A 19377-nucleotide genomic window follows, 5' to 3' on the forward strand; every position below is an offset into this window, starting at 1 on the left:
TACCACAAGGAGAAGATAGTATTCCAAAAATTCCAAGAGGAAAGAATACCTCTAAGCTTTTTCTTAATGAGCCCAGCATTATCCTAATCCCAAAACCAGATAAAGACACTACAAAGAAAGATAATTATAGGCCAATATCCCTGATGAACATAGATGCTCAAATCATCAACAAAATGTTAGCAAATCAGATCCAGCAATATATTAAAAAGATCATACACCAATACCATGTGGGATTTATTACAGGGATGCAAAGCTGGTACAATATTTGCAAAACAATAAATGTGATATATCACATAAACAAATTGAAAGAAAAAAATCACATAATCATATCAGTATATGCAGAAAAAGCATTCAACAAAATCTAACACCTATTTTTGATAAAAAACTCTCATCATAGTGGGATAGAGGGAACATCCCTCAACATAATAAAGGCCATCAATGACAAACCTACAGCCAACATCATACACAATGGACAAAAACTAAAAATATTCCCCCCTAAGAACAGAGACAAGATTGGGAAGTCTGCTTTCACCATACTTATTCAACATACTACTAGAAGTCCTAGCCACAGCTCTCAGACAAGAAGAAAACAGAAAAGAAATCCAAGCTGGAAAGGAGGAAATAAAAGTGACATTATTGACATGATATTGTATATAGAAAATGCTAAAGACTCCACACAAAAAAAACTGCTAGATTTAATATGTGAATTTGGCAATGTAGCAGGATATGAAATTAACACTCAGAAATTGATGGCATTTTTATACATCAATAACAATCTCTCAGAAAGAAAAACTAAAAATAAACCAAAAAACCACAAATTAAAAACCACAATCTCATTTACCATTGCAACAAAGAAATTAAGATACTTAGGAATAAACTTAACCAAGGAGGTAAAAGACATGTACTCAGAAAACAGGACATTGAAAAAAGACATAGAGGAAGATATAAACAAGTGGAAGAATATACTGTGTTCCTGGATTGGTAGGCTCAACATCATTAAAATGTCCATATGACCCAAAGCAATCTACAGATTCAATGCAATCCTTATTAGAATACCAACAAGATATTTCACAGATCTAGAACAAATATCCCAAAAATTTATACGAAGCCAAAAAAGACCCCCAAATAGCTGTAGCAATCCTGAGAACGAAGAACAAAGTTGGAGGAATCACAATACTAGATATCAAGTTATACTACTCAAAAAATTAAAGCCACTGTACTAAAAACAACCTTATACTGGCATAAGAACAGGCCTATAGATCAATGGAGCAGAATGGAGAACCCAGAAATTGACCCAAGCCATGATGCTCAATTACCATTTGACAAAAGGGGCAAGAGGATACAATGGAGTAAAAGTAAAGACAGTCTCTTCAATAATTGGTGTTGGGAAAATTGGACAGATACATGCAAAAAGAAAAGGAAGGAAGAAACTAGATCACAAACTGACACCATACATAAGAATAAACTCAAAAAAACTTAAATGTAAGTTGTGAAACTATAAAAATTTTAGAAGAAATAATTGGCAGCAAAATCTCAGGCATTATATTTGCTGATAACATATCCTAGGGTAAAGGACACCAGGGAGAAAATAAACAAATGGGATTACATCAAAATAAAAAGCTTCTGCACAGCAAAAGAAACCAGCATCCAAATGAAAAGGGAGAACATATTTGCCAATGATACATCTGATAAAGGGTTAATATCCAAAATATATAAGGAACTCATACAACTTAACAAAAGGAAGGCAATCAATCTAATTAAAAAATGGGCAAAGGACCTAACTATTCACTTCTCCTAAGAGGACATACAGGAGGCCAAGAAACATATGAAAAAAAAGTGCTCAAAGTCACTAATTATCTGAGAGATACAAATCAAAACGTCAATGAGGTACCATCTCACACTTGTCATAATGGCTACCGTCAACAAATCAACAAATGATAAGTGCTGGGGAGGATGTGGAGAAAAGGGAACCCTCATACATGGATGGTTGGAATGCAGACTGATACAACCATTATGGGAAACACTATGGAGTTTCCTCAAAAAATTAAAAATGGAACTGCCATCTAACCCAGGGATCCCACTTCTGGGAATATAGCCTAAGAAACCCAAAGCACCAATCAGAAAGAATGTATGCGCCCCTATGTTCAGAGCAGCACAGTTTACAATAGCTAAATCTGGAAACAGCCCAAGTGCCCATCAGTAGATGAGTGGATAAAAATGCTGTGGTACATTTATACCGTAGAATACTGTGCAGCAGTAAAAAAGAATAATCTCTTACCCTTTGAGACAGCACGGAGGGACCTGGAGAGTATCATGCTGAGTAAAACGTCTGTCAGAGAAAGACAAGTATCACATGATCGCACTCATGTGTGGAAACTAAGTAACAAAATAAACAGATGAATGGAGTGGGTCCAGAGACATGGAGGCATGGAACAGAGTGCAGAATCTCAGAGGGAAGGCAGGGGAGGGTGGTTGGGTGTGAGGTAATCAACCAAGGACCTTGTATGCAAATATGCATAACCATAGACACACAATAGGGTGCTGAAGGCCTGGGACAGGACAGGGGGCTAGAGGGAGTCAACAGGGAAAAGGGAGACATATGTAATACTTTCAACAATAAGTAATTTTTTTTTAAAAAGAATACTTTATTAAGCTTGTTATCATATGAGTTATCATTGATGCATTTAGATCATCCAATGTTTACCTTACCAAATTATTAATGTCTCCCAGTGCTAACGCAAAACTTCTTTCAGTAATATTTTATCACTATTCTTATTATAATCTGTATAAAACCCAGTGTCATTTATGTTCTTTTAGCTTCTCCTTAATATCTTCCCTTCCCACCTTGTTATACCTTCATCTTTTGGGTTAAAGCTCTGTCCTCATCCACAAAGCACTGTCTTCATTTTCCTTGAAATCAATTTCTCTATCATTCTTTAGTACTCCTCATTAAATTTTATGTCAAAGAAACATTTTCCTGATGTTTTCTCTTTTTATGTTTTGCTTATAAACACATAGTGGAGGGGGAACGTTAGTTGACAAGGAAGGTCCTAGGAAGAAGAAGAAGAAGCTTAAAGAGAAAGAATTCTCATATATCTGAGAGCCAGCTTCTCAGTTAATTGTTGCGTGTCTCAGTTTCTTCTCTAGGTTGTGAACCCAGGGCACAGGGAGCTCTTTCCTGGCTTGTAGAGCACAAAACATAATAACAATCATGAAACAAGATATAATAAGTTCCTTTTCTAAATTTGAACTTAAAACTTTGTTACTTTTTTTTTCTGTTTCTTGTTTAGAATCTGTCCTTACCATTTTTCCTATGTAATTAAAATTTCTTCATCAAATCATTGTTGATGCCTCCATAATACCCTGTTATATAGATACTAGAGGCCCGGTGCACAAAAATTTGTGCACTCAGTGGGGAGGGGGGTCCCTCAGCCCGGCCTGTGCCCTCTCCCAGTCTGGGACCCCTTGGGAGATAACGACCTGCTGGCTTAGGCCTGCTCCCGGGTGGCAGAGGGCAGGCCCAATCCCTAGGTGCAGCCCCTGGTCGGGCTCAGAGCAGGGCCGATTGGGGAGTTGGAGCGCCGCCCCTGTCATGCACAGAGCAGGGCGATCGGGAGATTGTGATGCCACCCTCAGTCACGCTTAGGGTAGGGCTGATTGGGGGGTTGGGGTACCGTCCCCTGTCACACTCAAGGCAGGGTCGATGGGGAGGTTGCGGCGCCACCCACTGTCACGCACAGAGCAGATCCCATCAGGGGCGTTGGGGCTCTGTATCCTGTCACCCACAGAGCAGGGCCAATGAGGGGGTTGGGGCGCCGCCACTCTCACACTCAGGGCAGGGCTGATGGGGAGGTTATGGCTCTATCCTGTCACACACAGAGCACGGCCTTGTGGGGAGGGGGTTGGGACGCCGCACCCTGTCACACACAGAGCCGCAGGGCAATCAGGGGGTTGGGGAGCTCTCCCCTATCAGGAACAGAGCAGGGCTGATCAGGGGGATCTAACTGGGGTGCCTGGCCAGCCTGGGTGAGGGGATGATGGCTGTTTGCAGCTGATCACACACCCTTCAGAGTGGGGGTCCCCACTGGGGTGCCTGGCTAGTCTGGGTGAGGGGCTGAGGGTTGTTTTCAGGCTGGGGGTGACTGAAGCTCCCAACCGCTCCTTTTTTTCTTTTTTTTATTCTGGGCCAGCTTTAGCTTTGAGACTTGGCTCCAGCTATTAGGCCTCCGCTGCTGAAAGTAGGTTTCTGGCCTTTGCTTACAATGTTGTGATCCTGCTGGCTGAAGCCCGGTGGACTAAAGCAGGTTTCTGGGGTTTTGTTTAGCTACTATATTTGTTACATAGTTGCTTAGAGTTGGAGGTCAGAGGCCTGCAGCAGCAGGCGGGGAACGTTGGAGTCCTCCGTCCCTGAAGCAAGCAAGCCCCATGTTAGTTTCAAGCTGCCTGGCTGCCGGCCGCCATCTTGGCTGGCAGTTAATTTGCATATCGCCCTGACTAGCCAATGGGAATGGTAGCGGTCGTATGCCAATTACCATGTTTCTCTTTTATTAGATAGGATATCTTGATTTCTTTAAATATTTCCACATCTTTAGACAGGTGCATGTCTTTTTTATAGTTGGTAGCTTTCTATGTCTGATTTTTTTTTAAAAAAATCTTTACCTGATAACCTCCTGAATGATGTCAGCAATCTTTTGGTGACAGGTTTTCCTTTCATTCTACTTCACTACACTGCTTAACTAGACATTAATAATGACAGCTAACATGTGTTTATTTCATGGTTAAATGCAGGCATTGTTCTAAGCAATTTACATGCCTCAACTACTGTGATCACCCCAATAATCCTATGATGTTGGATATGGTGTGATTATTACTACTTTTTACAGCTAAGAAAACTGAGTCCTGTAATGGCTAGTAACTTTCTGCAGGTCACCAGGTATTGGGGGCAGACCTGAGATTCAAATCCTGCCTCCTAACACTGTGCCTGACACCTTGGGAAGAGCAGAGAAAGAGAGTGATACAAGTCATCATTTTTAGTTGTATACAGCCCTTATTTATTCTGCATCCAGCAAAGTTGCTATTTTGTGCAATGGATTAGATCAAAATGTACCTGCCATCAACTCACCGTAGGAGTTAGGATCTCAGAACAGTTCTAGTCAAGTGTGGTCTGTGGACCAGTAGAGTTTCAGAATCATTTGTAGTTAGAATTGCAAACTACCCAAACCCTACTCCAGAATTACAGTCTCTGGGTATTGATCCAAAAATCTGTGTATGTGCTTTTTAAAATAATTCTCCAGGTAATTTTTATATTAACCAAAGTCTGAGAAGCACTATTGTACAGTTTATGCTCCCAAAGGGTCACCTTGCAGATAATAGAAAGACAGCTAGGGTATGGAATCTGATTTAAAGGAGGGGTGTAGACATAAAATAAATCAGGCCATGAATTTTTTTTAAAATTTTTTAAATGGAAAAGAATTTGTATAAACCTAAGAAAGAAAGATAAATTGATTCAGGTTTGTTTGGTTCAGGATGAGTGTGTCTCCCTGAGCCCCATTAGGGGCATTAGCCTTTTTTAAGATGTTAAAGCCAGAAGGTTGTTTATATAGAGTAATTCATCAAAGAAATTCGTCATCTTCCTGGAACTATTATGGAAAAGAAGACGGTTCTCACATTTGTTGTTGAGGGATCACATTCTGAGTAAGAAGAAATTCCATACATTGTGTATTCATTAGTGCCAGCAGGAAGCGATTCCAGACACAGGCCAGTGGGCCAGACAGGAGTCGCTTTACCATTTGGACACTGGGCCCCACAGCAGTATTATGTTTTAAGAGAGGTTTGGTTTCTGCCAAACTTGACTTTTTGGGAAAGAGCAAAATGGGAAGAGCAGGAAGTGATGACACTGTTTTAAATATGAAAAAGAGAAAAATGTCAGCTAAAATTCTAAAGAGGATTAGACAACAAAAGGAAATTATTAGGAGGCAGAAGAAAATGGATAAAGAAATAATTTACAGAACACAGGAAGTTTTAATTGCTAGTCCAAAAATAGGAGTACTTTAGTAATTCGTTCCATTTTAAAAATCAAATTTCTGAATTCTCAAAATTCTGTTCTAATATTTGCTATTTTCTCCCCAAAGAAATCAGCAAACAATTTCAATAAATGCTTTCTTTTGTCCACAATATCATGACATTCAAAACTAATGTAAAATGTAGTTGGTATTTATCCTCAAGTTTAAATTTTATCAAAAAGCATAAAAATAACTGTACAATCTATTTGAGCAGAAACCCTTTGATTATATTTCCTAAAAGAAAAGAGATCCTATATAATAAAGGGCTAATATGCAGATTGACTGAACGGCAGAATGACCAGTTGCTATGACGCGCACTGACCACCAGGGGGCAGACGCTCAATGCAGGAACTTTCCCCTGGTGGTCAGTGCGCTCCCACAGGGGGAGCACCACTCAGCCAGAAGCCGGGCTCATGGCTGGCGAGCACAGTAGCGGTGGCGGAAGCCTCTCCCACCTCTGCGGCAGCTCTAAGGATGTGTGACTGATGGCTCAGGGGATCGGGTCTAAGCCACAGTCAGACATCCCCCGAGGTCTCACAGACTGTGAGAGGGTGCAGGCTGGGGTGAGGAACCCCTTCCCCCTCCCCCAGTTCAGGAATTTCATGCACCGGGCCTCTAGTTTAGTAATAAGGTCTCATAAAGGCATGGCTTTAAAATTTACTTACAGAAGAAATAAAATTTGTTTTAAAGTTTATTTAATGAAAGCTACAAGAATGTCTTGCACATTTTATGCATTATTGAATTTACAAAATCTAACAAAAATGTGGAAGAAAATATGCATTGTTGATATCAAATTAATGGTAATTTGAGCATTAGTTACATTTTTCAGGTGTAGATTCCTAATCACTTTTTTGTTAAAGGCCATTGATGTCAGTGTCTTCATGCATTGCCTTGTGTTAGTCCTCATTCCTCCTCTCAGGAAACATTTATCACAATGCTGTGCTCTGTGGAAGACACAGTGACATGTAAGAGTCAGCCACATGCTGAAGGTACCCATAACATGGGAGTGCAAGGTGAACACCAGTTCCTCTTCCAGGGTCATGGGGCATGTGAGAGAAACGAGCTCTCGGAACAGAGGTGGAGGGGTTTTGCTTCAGAGGAGGACTCAGAGATCATTCCTAGAGGAGCTAGTCTTTAAGCAAGTATGGAGATCTCTACGAAGAAGTGTGCATAGAGGTCTGAGTACAGGAAGTTACAGCCAGGCTTATGCATTCTTTTGCAGTTTTCTCTTGAATTTGAAGTCAGAGCTAATCTTAGGAATCCTTAACTATGAACAACTAACTACTACTTGTTCTATTGGACAAATATCTAAGTCTTTTGTAATAAGTGAAAATGTGGTGGACAGGACCCTGGACTTCTCTCCTGGCTTGATCATTGGCCAGCTCTGAGACTCAGAAGGGACAGTTGTTCCTTCTGACCTCATTCTCATTAGCTGTAAAATTGGAAGAGTGTTCCAGATCAATGCTTCTCAAATGATCTGTGGTGCAGTTAATTTTTTGTCTCAATCTGTCATTGACGATCATGCACTTGGATGTCAGAAACATGAAATGAGTATGCAAATTTCAAAACCCTCAACCTTGAGTTCTGTGCTCACTTCATCAAGGACAGGTAACAGTTCATGGGGTGGCAGGTTTTCAACCTCCACTCTGAGTAGAATGTGTAAGGCTCTGGTTTTATTCCAATTCTAGAAGAGTAGTAGAAGACATATTTAGTCATATGCTCACATTGAACAGTAGATGTAAAAGGAAAAAATGTTTCTTACTCTCAATGCCTGTTTTTAAATTTGTCCCATGATTTTATTTGTATCTACATTAGTCTTGTACCTTCTCTCCTTTTTTTTTTTCAAAATGGGAATGGCATCATATTTTTTCAGAATAAGAATGTCAACTTTTAGTATATTATTAAAAAATAAACATTCTGTTAAAAAGTCAAGTAGATTACTTTTATAAGTAATATTTTAATTCAAATAGAAATGTATAAAGAAAGACGTGAAAATCATCCATCCTAGTACTTTGAGAACACTAGCATTTTGGTATGTGTCTTCCTGGGCATTTTACAAATATACACAAACATAGCAATACATATATTTTTAATGGGACTTTTTTTTTACAAAAATTGAATTTTTACAAAAATACTGGTTTATAACCCCCATATGTTTCCCCCAAAATAACATGGACAGTTTTCCATGTCAACAAACATAGACTTCTGTCACTTTCTGATCTGTGTCCCATTATGTGGCTCCTTCCCTCACATTTTAGTTTTGCTGTGATGAAAATCATTTTGTCAGTTATTATTCCAAAGCTTCCTCTTTTACCTGCTGTCAGGACCTGCCTCACACCAGTCAAAGTGTGACTTGAGGCAGATTCGTGTTGATATAAAAATTCTAACACTTGCCCAGCCGGTGGGGCTCAGTGGTTTAACATCAGCCCATGAACCAAGAGGTCACTAGTTTGATTCTGGTTGGCGCACATTCCAGGTTGTGGGCTCTATCCCCAGTAGTCGGGGTGCAGGAGGCAGCTGATCAGTAATGTTTCTCTCTCATCGATGTTTCTGTCTCTCTGTCCTTCTTCCTTTCTCTTGCTCTAAAAATCAATAAAAATATTTTTAAAGGTTTTCCTCTTTTTAAAAAATTCTAACGCTTAAGCAAAATACAAAGCAATCTATAATAATAAAAGCATAATATGCTAATTAGACCAGACGTCCTTCTGGATGACCTTCTGGATGAAGCCGGGGCTGTGAGGGCCAAGGCCTGGGTCCCAGGTGCCTGCCAGCGACCGGGGGTGGAGGTGATGGGGGGAGAAGCCTGGGACCCAGGTGCCAGAGGGAAGCCAGTGCCGGCAGCGAGGAGAGGGGGGGCGCTACTCTTGCATGAATTTCCTGCATCAGGCCTCTGGTAAAATATAAAAGGAAACCTAAGAATGTCACAGCTTGGAGGTATTTTTCTTTAAGGGTGAGTTTGTGTTTAAGAAAGTAGACAATTGAACAGATTAGGCATTTTGTGAGATTTTAATAGTACATTTATTGTAGAAGTTGAATTTCAAAAGCCATTTTGCCTTTAGCCCTGTAATAGTTTAGGTTCAACCATTGTAGAGTAGAACAATGCAGGAAATAGCCTTTTAATAGATTCTCTTCCCTTCTACCCACCCTCAATTCCAAACGATTGTGTTTAAACCTGAACTTCCCCATCCACAGAATATTTGGGGCCTGGCTAGTGTTGCTTAGTGGTTGAGCATCAACCCATGAACCAAGTGGTCCTAGAATTGAGCCAGTTGGTGCTTGATCCCCAATAGGGGGCATGCAGGAGGCAGATTGATGTTTCTCTCTCATCAATGTTTCTGTCTCTCTCTCTACCCCTTTCTCTCCCTCTCTCTCTACAATCAATAAAAACATGTTTTTTAAAAAAGAGAATATTTGGTGTTTAGGATGTTTGTATAAGCAGAAGTTTCACTGCAGTTTGAAGTATAAGTGCCACTTGAGTGTGACAAGGACTGATCACTCAGCATGTTAGAGGGCAGACTTTGAATCTCTAAGTTACACAACATAGTCTTTATTCCTATAGAAGTGATTCAGGTAATAATCAATTTGACCCCAGCTTTCAGAAATGTAGGAGCAATAAGTCTTCAGAGTTACATAGTAATGTTAATTTAAAAATCAATGTTTAGTTATATTCAACTTTGAAGAAATATGAGTTATTCTTTTAAACTCATCTTCTTCTTGTTCTAGCGTATAAAGTCTGGCAGAGATGGCCCCGGAGGTTCCCGCAGCAAGAGAGAGGGAAGTGCTGGCAGTGGTAAGTTTTTTCTGTCATCTTGAAGTTGTGGATTAGTACATGGGCTTCTGGAAACATTTTGAAACAGTCCAAAAATGTCTTTTATCTGTGTGTGTGTGTGTGTCTGTGTGTGTGTCTGTGTGTGTTGTATACACAGTTAAACCTCACTTATTCTAATTAATTTTGTAGGCAGTCTGATATATAAATTAAGTATAAATGTTAGTTATTTTAATTCTTTTTTTAATTGTTTTTTGATTTTAGAGAAAGAGAAACATTGATTTGTTGTTCCACTTATGCATTCATTGATTGATATTTTTATGTGTCTTGAGTGGGGATTAAACCTTCAACTTTGGCATATCAGCATGACACTCTAACCAACTGAGCTGCCTGGCCAGTGAGCAATTTCAGTTGTTAACCAGAACTGTTTCTGCTAATAGCGTAACAAACAAGTTTGGGTTGGATAAATTATTATAGATGTCCATCCTAATGAGGCTTTACTGTGTGATGTTTAAAATTTACATTTCAAGGAAGTACCATGAGAAGTAAGACAGTCATATAAAATGCAAACAGTCTCAGGTCTTCAGTCCCACTGTCAGTGTAGAAACAGTGCCAATTTGGGAACTCGGGGACATGGTTCTTGTTCCAGTCTTGATCATGACAACCATGTGTCTCTGGAGCAACCATGTAAATGCTGTATGATTTAGGTGATTTCTGAAGTTGTTTGCATCTCCAAATTCCTTGACTCTGTAACTGCTCGTGACATTATCTATACTAATAAAAGGGTAATATGCTAATTAGACTGGAAGACCTTCCAGGAGACCTTACAGACATCCTTCCAGACAAAGCCATGGTGGCGGGGCCGAGGCAGAGGCAGTTAGGGGTGATCAGGCTAGGAGGGGAGGGCAGTTGGGGGCAATCAGGCCAGCAAGGGTTGGCAGTTGGGGGTGAGTAGGGGACGCTTGGGGGTGAGCAGACCGGCAGATGGGGCAGTTGGGAGCACTCAGGCTGGCAAGGGGGGGCAGTTGGGGTGAGAAGGCCAGCAGGAAGAGTGGTTAGGGGTGATCAGGCAGGCAGGCAGGTGAGCAGTTAGGAGCCAGCAGTCCTGGGTTGTGAGAGGGATGTCCGACTGCCGGTTTAGGCCCAATCCAACAGGGATCGGGCCTACACCAGCTGTCGGACATCCCCCGAGGGGTCCCAGATTGGAGAGGGTGCAGGCCAGGCTGAGGGACATCCCCCACCTCCATGCACGAATTTTGTGCACCGGGCCACTAGTTACTTAATAAGCAGGTTTGTTTGCCAAGTCTTCCTTCTCTTTTTCCCATCAACAAAATCTACCTTCTCCCTCTGCTTCAGGGAATAGTTTAAGTTAAACTTAGTAGAAATTTGGTGGTTTTAAATAAACTATTGGAAAAATAAATGCTAAATGTGACCAATGAATACAGCTCCATTCTCTCACATCCCTACTTAGCAAGGTCATACATAGGTGACCCATTTCATGCATCTGCCCAGCTGCATATCTGTCTGTGATCTAGGAGTCAGGACAAAGCAAGATGTGACCCTTAGATAGGCAGGCCTTTCATTCATTCACAAACGTTTACAGGATGCATTCTCAGTGCCCAACACTGTGCTCAGTGCCAAGGACACAGGGATGAATAAGATGGTGACCCCTGTGCTCAAGAAAATTCTAATCTAGCTGGAAAGACACACAAGGTTCTAGTGATGAGGATGCTGCCACAACAAAAGCATGTGTGTCTTCCAAGATTCAGGACTTGAGACTGTGAACAAAGACTCTTTGTAGAAATCAGAGCTCTGCTTCACCAAGTACATTAGGCATTTACTAGTAGTCATCAGTGCCTCTAGTTCTAGCGAGGCAGCCTGACTCTCTAAAGATCAGTCCAGCTCCTCCAACTAAACCACAGAGTCCTGACCAGTTAGCCCTCAGGTCACAGGAGCTGTTGCCCAGAGCCAGCATCCTGGGAGTGCGAAGGGGCTGCCACTTCAAGGAGCAGCTGAGTCCTGTCTCGTCAGACTCCTGGTCATGATAGACGCTGATATTGCCATACTCTCCCCCTAGTCCTCAGATATACCTCAGTTTTGTCCCTAACTCAACCCCACTCCTGTTTTACCATATTTCTTTGGCTGTCTGGGGTTGGATTTAGCTGCGTTCTGGATCTAAGAAACAGGCACCTACAATTGTCTTTAAGCCAAAGACAGCAATCCGGGCCCACAGTCCCTATCCAAGCTTTTGGGGCCAAGTATGCTATGGAATTCAGCATTTTTTGGACTTTAAAAAGTAATAGGGTGTATTAGCTATATAACATCTAATTCCCATTGGAACACCTTATCACCGAATAAAGTATTAATTCAGTGAAGCATGAATATTCACATTTAGGATAGATAGTGGCTAAAAATCGCTTCAGGGCAAGTTAGGTTTTATGTCCAAGAAGTTTACATACTGCCACCTGAGCACATAGCTTTCAGACCTCTTCATTTGGAATTGTAGATGAGGGATCATGGACCTGTATTACCAAAGATGTTCTGAATGACCACAAAGTCAGCAGACCAGGCACTGCGCTTCCATGAAAGAACCTCTGGAAGGCTGCCAGACCCACTTGCTGCTGCTGGTTCATGCGTGCTCTTAGGAAGCAGGCCATCCTGATATGAGCTCTTTTAAAGTTTTAATTATTTTACTAACATTCTGGGACCAGATTCACCATCCTCTAAGTATCCCACACATCCTCTAAAAGTTTTGAGTTCAGAGTCAGTCACCAACTAGTCTCTCCCAAAATAGCAGCAGCAGCCTTATGGGAAGTTCTCAGCCTTCCCTGGTAACTCGTGAAATGTCTTCAGTGTTAATCCCTAACATGAGCCTAAGTTAACTCCAATGTCTTCACTTTGAAAATCTGTTTCAGAAACTTCAGGACCTCCTAACAGGATGCCAGGGCAGGCCTAGAACTGTTGAGCAGATTGGGGCTTAACCAGAGCCCTGAGAAAGTATCCCCAGACCAACTCCAATGTCTGCCTCTCAGAAACATCAGAAAGGTCAAGCTGCACTTCAGGGCCCCCCAAGTTCCAAGTCCTCTGACACAAAGATCTGTGCAGCCTCCCTAGGTGACCTTTCCCTAATACTTCTGGAAACATGCCGTGCCTCAGAACAAAACAGGCCCACACCTCCTCCACAGTCAGGTCGGGTCGGTGAAGCCATGACTGATGTGTAGGAAAGGTGAGCTGCCTTGTCTGACACCTGTGTGCAGAGAGAGGCATCTGTTAGAGAGAGGCACCTCCTGGTCTTGGCCTCCCCACTGTTGCTTGTTCTTGTTCTTCGTAAATAAGTTTTCCTCTCTCTGATCCTGTCCACTTCAGTCCAGCACAAATAGTCAGTTCAAGTGCACAAATAAGTTTTATTCTCACATGAGGTCAGTTTGGAGTAGAAACTGTGGTTTGGAGGCATTTTTACAAGCTGGTTTTCTTGTTCCCAGTTCCTTGGCACAAGTTGAAGGCATTAAACAGTTCCTTCCCGGGGGACTTGCCCACTTTCCCCACCATTTGCCTTTTTGTTCCTTATTTCTTCCCTCATCCTGAAGCTCAAGTTGGAGTACCTCTTTTGATGACAGGAATCATGTTTTCTGCCTACTCTCTCCAGTTCTCAGCACAGGCCCAGCTCGGTTGTCCCTGGCTTTGAAGTCTGTGTAAACCATGCTGTGGACCCCTCCCTCACTGTCTCCTCTCTTTTTCCTTGTGCCCCCCCACCCCAGTACACTGGACACACCCATCCTCAGCAGCTGTCGGCCCCCCCACCCCCACACTAGCAGCAGTCACTCTGCATGGCTGTCACTTACCACTTGCCATTCAGGAATTTCTAGGACAAACCTCTATGTAAAGGGAGCCCCAATCTCACCCATCTCCTATCTCTAACCTGTAAAACGTAGACTTGCACATTTATAGCTTAACATGGAAATATTTGGCCCTTCAGCCTGGATTAGATGCACAGTGCAGTTAGGAGAAAGGGACGGTTTTCATGTGAATCCAAATGAAGTCAGCCATAGCTAGTGTAAGTATAATAATTTAAATGCACTGCCTGCAACTTGATTTTTAGAGAAACGCCTAGGACAGAGGACCATGGGGAACTAATACATTATCATTATTCATTTATATAAAATAACTATTTCTGAAATGCTCGGGGATCCTACGAAATTGTCTTTTTTGTGGATCAGACTAGTCACCTGGAAGTCTGATTTTTGCTATTAATTTGTTCAGTAAATCTCAGTTCCCTTCCTCTTCAGTGGTTCTCAGATGTTAGTCAGAATCACCTAGAGCCAACCACAGAGCTCTAGTACTTCTGACAAGGTCCCAGCTGATGCTGCTGGTACTGGGAACACACTTTGAGAACCACTGCAATATCTCCATTGAGATACTACAGGATTAGATGTGACAGAGTGTCTATAAAAAGGGCACCACAGCCCTAACCGGTTTGGCTCAGTGGATAGAGCGTCGGCCTGCAGACTGAAGGGTCCCAGGTTTGATTCCGGTCAAGGGCATGTGCCTTGGTTGCGGGCACATCCCCAGTAGGGGGTGTGCAGGGGGCAGCTGATCGATGTTTCTCTTTCTTCAGTGTTTCTAACTCTCTATCCCTCTCCCTTCCTCTCTGTAAAAAATCAATAAAATATATTTTTTTTTAAAAAAAGGGGCACCACATTTAAAACCACAGTGTGTGGCAGTGCCGTGCTGAACCTGGCACATGCTGGTGCTGAGTGAGTATGACTGTTATGGTTATTACTTGATACAAATCCCATTGAAAGGCAGTACTATCTGGTTTAGAATTTTCAATATCCATTCCAGGATTGTTAGTACATTAGTTTGCTTTTAAAACAGAATTAAATTTTTTGTTGTTGTTGTTAATCCTCACCTGAGGATATTTTTTCCATGATTTTTAGAGAGAGTGGAAGGGAAGGGGAAAGCCAGAGAGAGAGACAGACAGACAGACAGACAGACATCAATTGGTTGCCTCCAGCATGTGCCCCAACCGAACGGGGGACAGAATCTGCAACCCAGGTATGTGCCCTTGACCAGGAATTAAACCTGTTATCCTTTGGTGCACAGACCTACACTCTAATCACCAAGCAATGCCAGCCAGGGCAAAATAGAATTAACTTAAGTGAAATGAAGTTGTTTTAACTACTTGAAGTAAAGATGTATTTCTCTTTTAAATGCACAGTTTTGAGTTAAAGTTTGAGCAGCTCAGTGCCAAACATCAATCAGTTTAGAAGAAAAATTAAGCCATGTCACACAAAAGGTCAACTCCCACAAGTAGAGCTGTGTCCTCCGAGTTCACAGTCTCAGTAGTCAGCCTGTGCACAGTGCAGCTCCTGCCGTGTGCTGGCTGCATTTAAAGGCCTGGAAACCACAGAATACCTCTGCTTCTCATAGGCACCTGTCCTCAGGACAGAGAGTGTCTTCCTGGAGGGCCTCTTCCCTTTTGCATGCTGTTGGCAGTCCTGACTTATTTTGAGTGCTGTGTTGTTAATGTTCCATTTTAAAATTGTTTTTTGTTTACTATGTGTACTTAATGGTTTGCCGCATTTTACGCTTACTTTTTATTATGTCTTGGATGCCAACTTTTCCTAAGAAAAATGTATCTCATTTTCATACTGAAAATAATTTCATAATGAAAATTATAGGATATTATGACTCAGTGAATAGAAATTCACTTTAAGATCAACTTTTTAAAGAACGTCTTTTATAAAGTACATTGTAACCATTTTTTTAAATCAAAGTTTTATTTTAAGATTATAGTCAAGGGTGAACAACTTCTTTGACTAGAATACCTTTGCACAGTTTTGCTGGGATCCAGTGGCTCATGCTCTGTGCCCACCACATATGGGGGACAAAAGATCACTGACTAAGGAGGAGAGGTAAAAAATCGATGTGAATACAGCCAAATTCAGATAATCAAATCAACAGAACGTAGGTAATCTCCTGGGAAAAAGAGAGTGAGTCTGTAAAGGGTGAAAAAAGCCTTCAGAAGCTGGCAGGACTGGGGCGCTTACTCTAAGGAGCGTCACTCCCATCAGCTTCATCCCATGTAAGCACCCACTTCGCCACAGAAATCTCAGGAGTAACTGTGCTGGACACCCTGGCTGCTATGCACTTTGAGGCTTGATACCACAGAGTAACTGTTAGTAATAAATATCAGAGGATAGTTAGCAGTATCGCGGTAGCACCAGCATATTCAGTGTCACAGACCCTGCTGGTCTGACCTGCTAACAAGTCACCTGTCTTCTGGCAAACTGGTTCTCTAAGCCGAGTGGTTCTCTCAACACACTTTTCCCATAGAGGCCCAGACAGCAGGTAATTTAGACACAAGGGCCATGTCCTCTCATGCCACTGTGGTGAGAGGCGTCATAGACAACATATAAGTGGGGGGATGTGGATGAGTCTCAAAACTTCATATTCAGACACTGAAATTTGAATGTCATGTAAATGTCATTATGTCACAAAATATTATTCCTCTTTAGCTTTTCCCCCCAACCATTAAAAAAAGTCTATAAACCATTGTTAACCCACTAGACATACATAAACAGGATGGGCCAGGTTTGGTCCACAAACTGTACTTAGCTGATCCCTGCTCTACACCCACCTCTCCATGAATGTTCTTGGTCATAACAGGTGGGGACTCAGGAATTTCTTTTTGACCAAAGCACCAGTTACAGCTATCTAATCTAAGGATACAGCTCTACAATGAGACTGTTGTTTACCTTTCCCTCTTAAAGTGATCTCGACTGTTTACAGCTCAGCCACCTCCAAATATGTCACACAGAATAACGGAGTGATGAGACTTTTTGTCAACAGAAGGTGCTCCTTCCCTCTATCCCTTGGCTTACCTGCCCTTAGTTTGAGGTCATTTGAATTAGTTACTCAGTCCTGGTGTTCATTCAACATCCATGGACTTCCTTTTTCAAGTTACTGCATCTTAGGTGATCGCCAGCAAGTTACTTAATCTTTTGTCACAGTTTCCTCATCAGTCAAATGGGAGTGAAAATAGGATGTACCTGGCAGGGTGGTTGAGAGAAGGAACTGAGTTTGCACACAGGAAGCACTGTCAAGGGTGATTACTTTGACAAGGGAGAACATGGGCAATACCCAAATTTTAGTGTCCACCTGCGGATATAGTGAGGGTCCATGTGTGTACCTTTGCTGGATGTATGACCTTGAGTTTGTTGTTCTCAGTTTTTTCCTGACACTGAAGGCTCACGTGTATTTGTGCATGAAGGTAAATGTCAGCACATGGACCACCGCCTTACTGTTTATAACATTTAACAAAAAGTACTAGAAATTATATCTACAAATGAATGTTGGTTTTTGAAGTTACCAGTTTGGAAAGTGGAACATTTATTCCAGTAATGCTGCAGTTAATCAAAATATTTGTCAAACACCTCTTTTGGAATTTTCCTCACAGGCAAATTACAAAAAGCACAGGAAATGCAGTCTAAAAATGTTATAGATATGTGTACTATATATATTTAAATATAAAATCTGTACAGTATATGTATTACATGTATCTATAAATATATACACATATATGCACATTTTATACATATAGTTCTTTCCCCCTGTCCCTTCCTGTCTTTCTGCCTTTCTATCAACAAACTTTTACCAAGTTCCTGACCATCATAGGTACTCAGTAAATACGAATTCCCTTCCAGCTTCTTCTCCTATGTCCTTTTTATATGCCAGGTATTGAGTTAAGCATTTAGGATGTGAATTATAGTAAAAACAGAATAAATAAATTGTCTACTTTGCCTCCATCTTCACTGATCTCTCAGGATCACTCTGCCCCTGAGTGTTGCCTATCAGAGTGGCTGTCAGAGCTAATTTCAGTTTTGATGGGTAATACACAATTAGGTGAACAAAGGATGGAGTGAGTGGTGCAGGTAAACTGAGCCTCACAGCTGGGAACAATGTAAAAATGAGCTGACATTCTCACAGTGCAGCTGGGTCCTAGCCATGGGCCTTATGTAGTTTTGTGCCAGTTGTGTCATCTGTGCTGTCAGGCCATGATGCTGGGGCCTGGGAGGGAACTTTGGATTTGTAGCCCCTTAACTCTCAAAAGAGATGGAGCAAAGGAAGAGCAGCTTTCTCATGACAAAGGGTAGGTTATTTGCAAGTCAGACTACAAGTAAGTTGGACAGTACATAGATTCACGCAAAAGGTCTCAATGTGCTGTCTGAAGTTCATTAGTGTTTGTAACCATAAACAAAAACTCCCTCATACTTATGGTTAGTGACTGCATTTTAGTTGGTGCTAAATTGAATATCATCCTGGGGATGAAGGAGACCAAAAAAAGTTTAATGTCTAATGGAGTGTGAAATCAGAGTTTATAGTTCACCAAAAGAGGATACCTTCAGAAGATATTTCAAGGAGTAAGGGCACTATGTTTGTAACACTCTGAGGAATGAGAAGAATTTTTTAGGTTTCATTTGGATAGCACTGTCAAAAAATAAGAAAGTAATGGAACAATTGATAAGGCTTCCTAACTTACGGGAAGTGGTGGGGGATGCTAATTATTATCTGACTAGAGGTCCGTTGCATGAATTTGTGCACCAGTGAGGCCTCTCGCACCAGTGCACGATTGGGGCCAGGGAGGGACTGCAGGAGGGCTCCAGGGTGTGTCCGGCCTATCTCCCCGAGTCCTGATCACCTGGACCCCAGCAGAAAGCTAACCTATTGGTTGGAACATCTGCCCCCTGGTGGTCAGTTCACATCATGCTACCAGTTGAACATTCGCTTAGGCGTTTTTATCTATAGACTAGAGGCCCGGTACACAAAAATTTGTGCACTTGGGGGGAAGAGGGGGTGCCTCAGCCTGGCCTGTGCCCTCCCACAGTCTGGGACCCCTCGGGAGATAACGACCTGCTGGCTTAGGCCTGCTCCCGGGTGGCAGAGGGCAGGCCCAATTCCTAGGTTCAGCCCCTGGTCGGGCTCATAGCAGGGCCGATTGGGGAGTTGGGGCGCCGCCCCGTCATGCACAGAGCAGGGCGTATCGGGATGTTGCGATGCAGAGCAGGGCTGATTGGGGAGTTGTGGCACTGCCCCCTGTCATGCACAGAGCAGGGCAGATCGGGAGGTGGCGATGCCACCCCCAGTCACACTTAGGGTAGGGTCAATTGGGGTGTTGGGACACCGCCCCCCGTCACACTCAAGGCAGGCTCAATGGGGAGGTTGTGGCACCACCCCCTGTCACGCACAGAGCAGGGCCCAGGCTGATGAGGTTATGGCTCTACCCTGTCACACACACAGCAGGCCCATTGGGGGTGGGGGGGTGTTTGGGGCGCCGCACCGTGTCACACAAAAAGCAAGGCCGATCAGGGGTTTGGGGCGCTGCACCCTGTCACACACAGAGCCTCAGGATTTCACAACAAGGTGCTTTCAAACATTAAGAAGCCCTGTTTGTTTGGCACAGAATTTGTGTATTCACTCACTTGACAGGCTCAGGGGAAGAACTTGGGAAAAACCTTAGATGTAATTCCCCACCTCCCTCCCTCCCTT

The 19377-nt window shown here is 42.4% G+C and overlaps 1 protein-coding gene across 4 annotated transcripts in view; it reads left to right on the top strand.

Annotated features, from left to right (window-relative positions):
- IFT88 (intraflagellar transport 88) overlaps positions 1-19377 on the top strand; it is a 167276-nt gene that overhangs the window by 119151 nt on the left and 28748 nt on the right. For all 4 annotated transcript variants that reach the window (XM_006752647.2, XM_015563113.1, XM_006752649.2 and 1 more), the window contains one exon: positions 9786-9852. In XM_006752647.2, coding sequence (XP_006752710.1) covers positions 9786-9852 — 67 coding nt within the window. The remainder of the gene's footprint in view (positions 1-9785; positions 9853-19377) is intronic.

Source organism: Myotis davidii, unplaced genomic scaffold, assembly GCF_000327345.1.
Source record: "Myotis davidii unplaced genomic scaffold, ASM32734v1 scaffold1070, whole genome shotgun sequence".
In the NCBI taxonomy this organism is placed as follows: Eukaryota; Metazoa; Chordata; class Mammalia; order Chiroptera; family Vespertilionidae; genus Myotis; species Myotis davidii.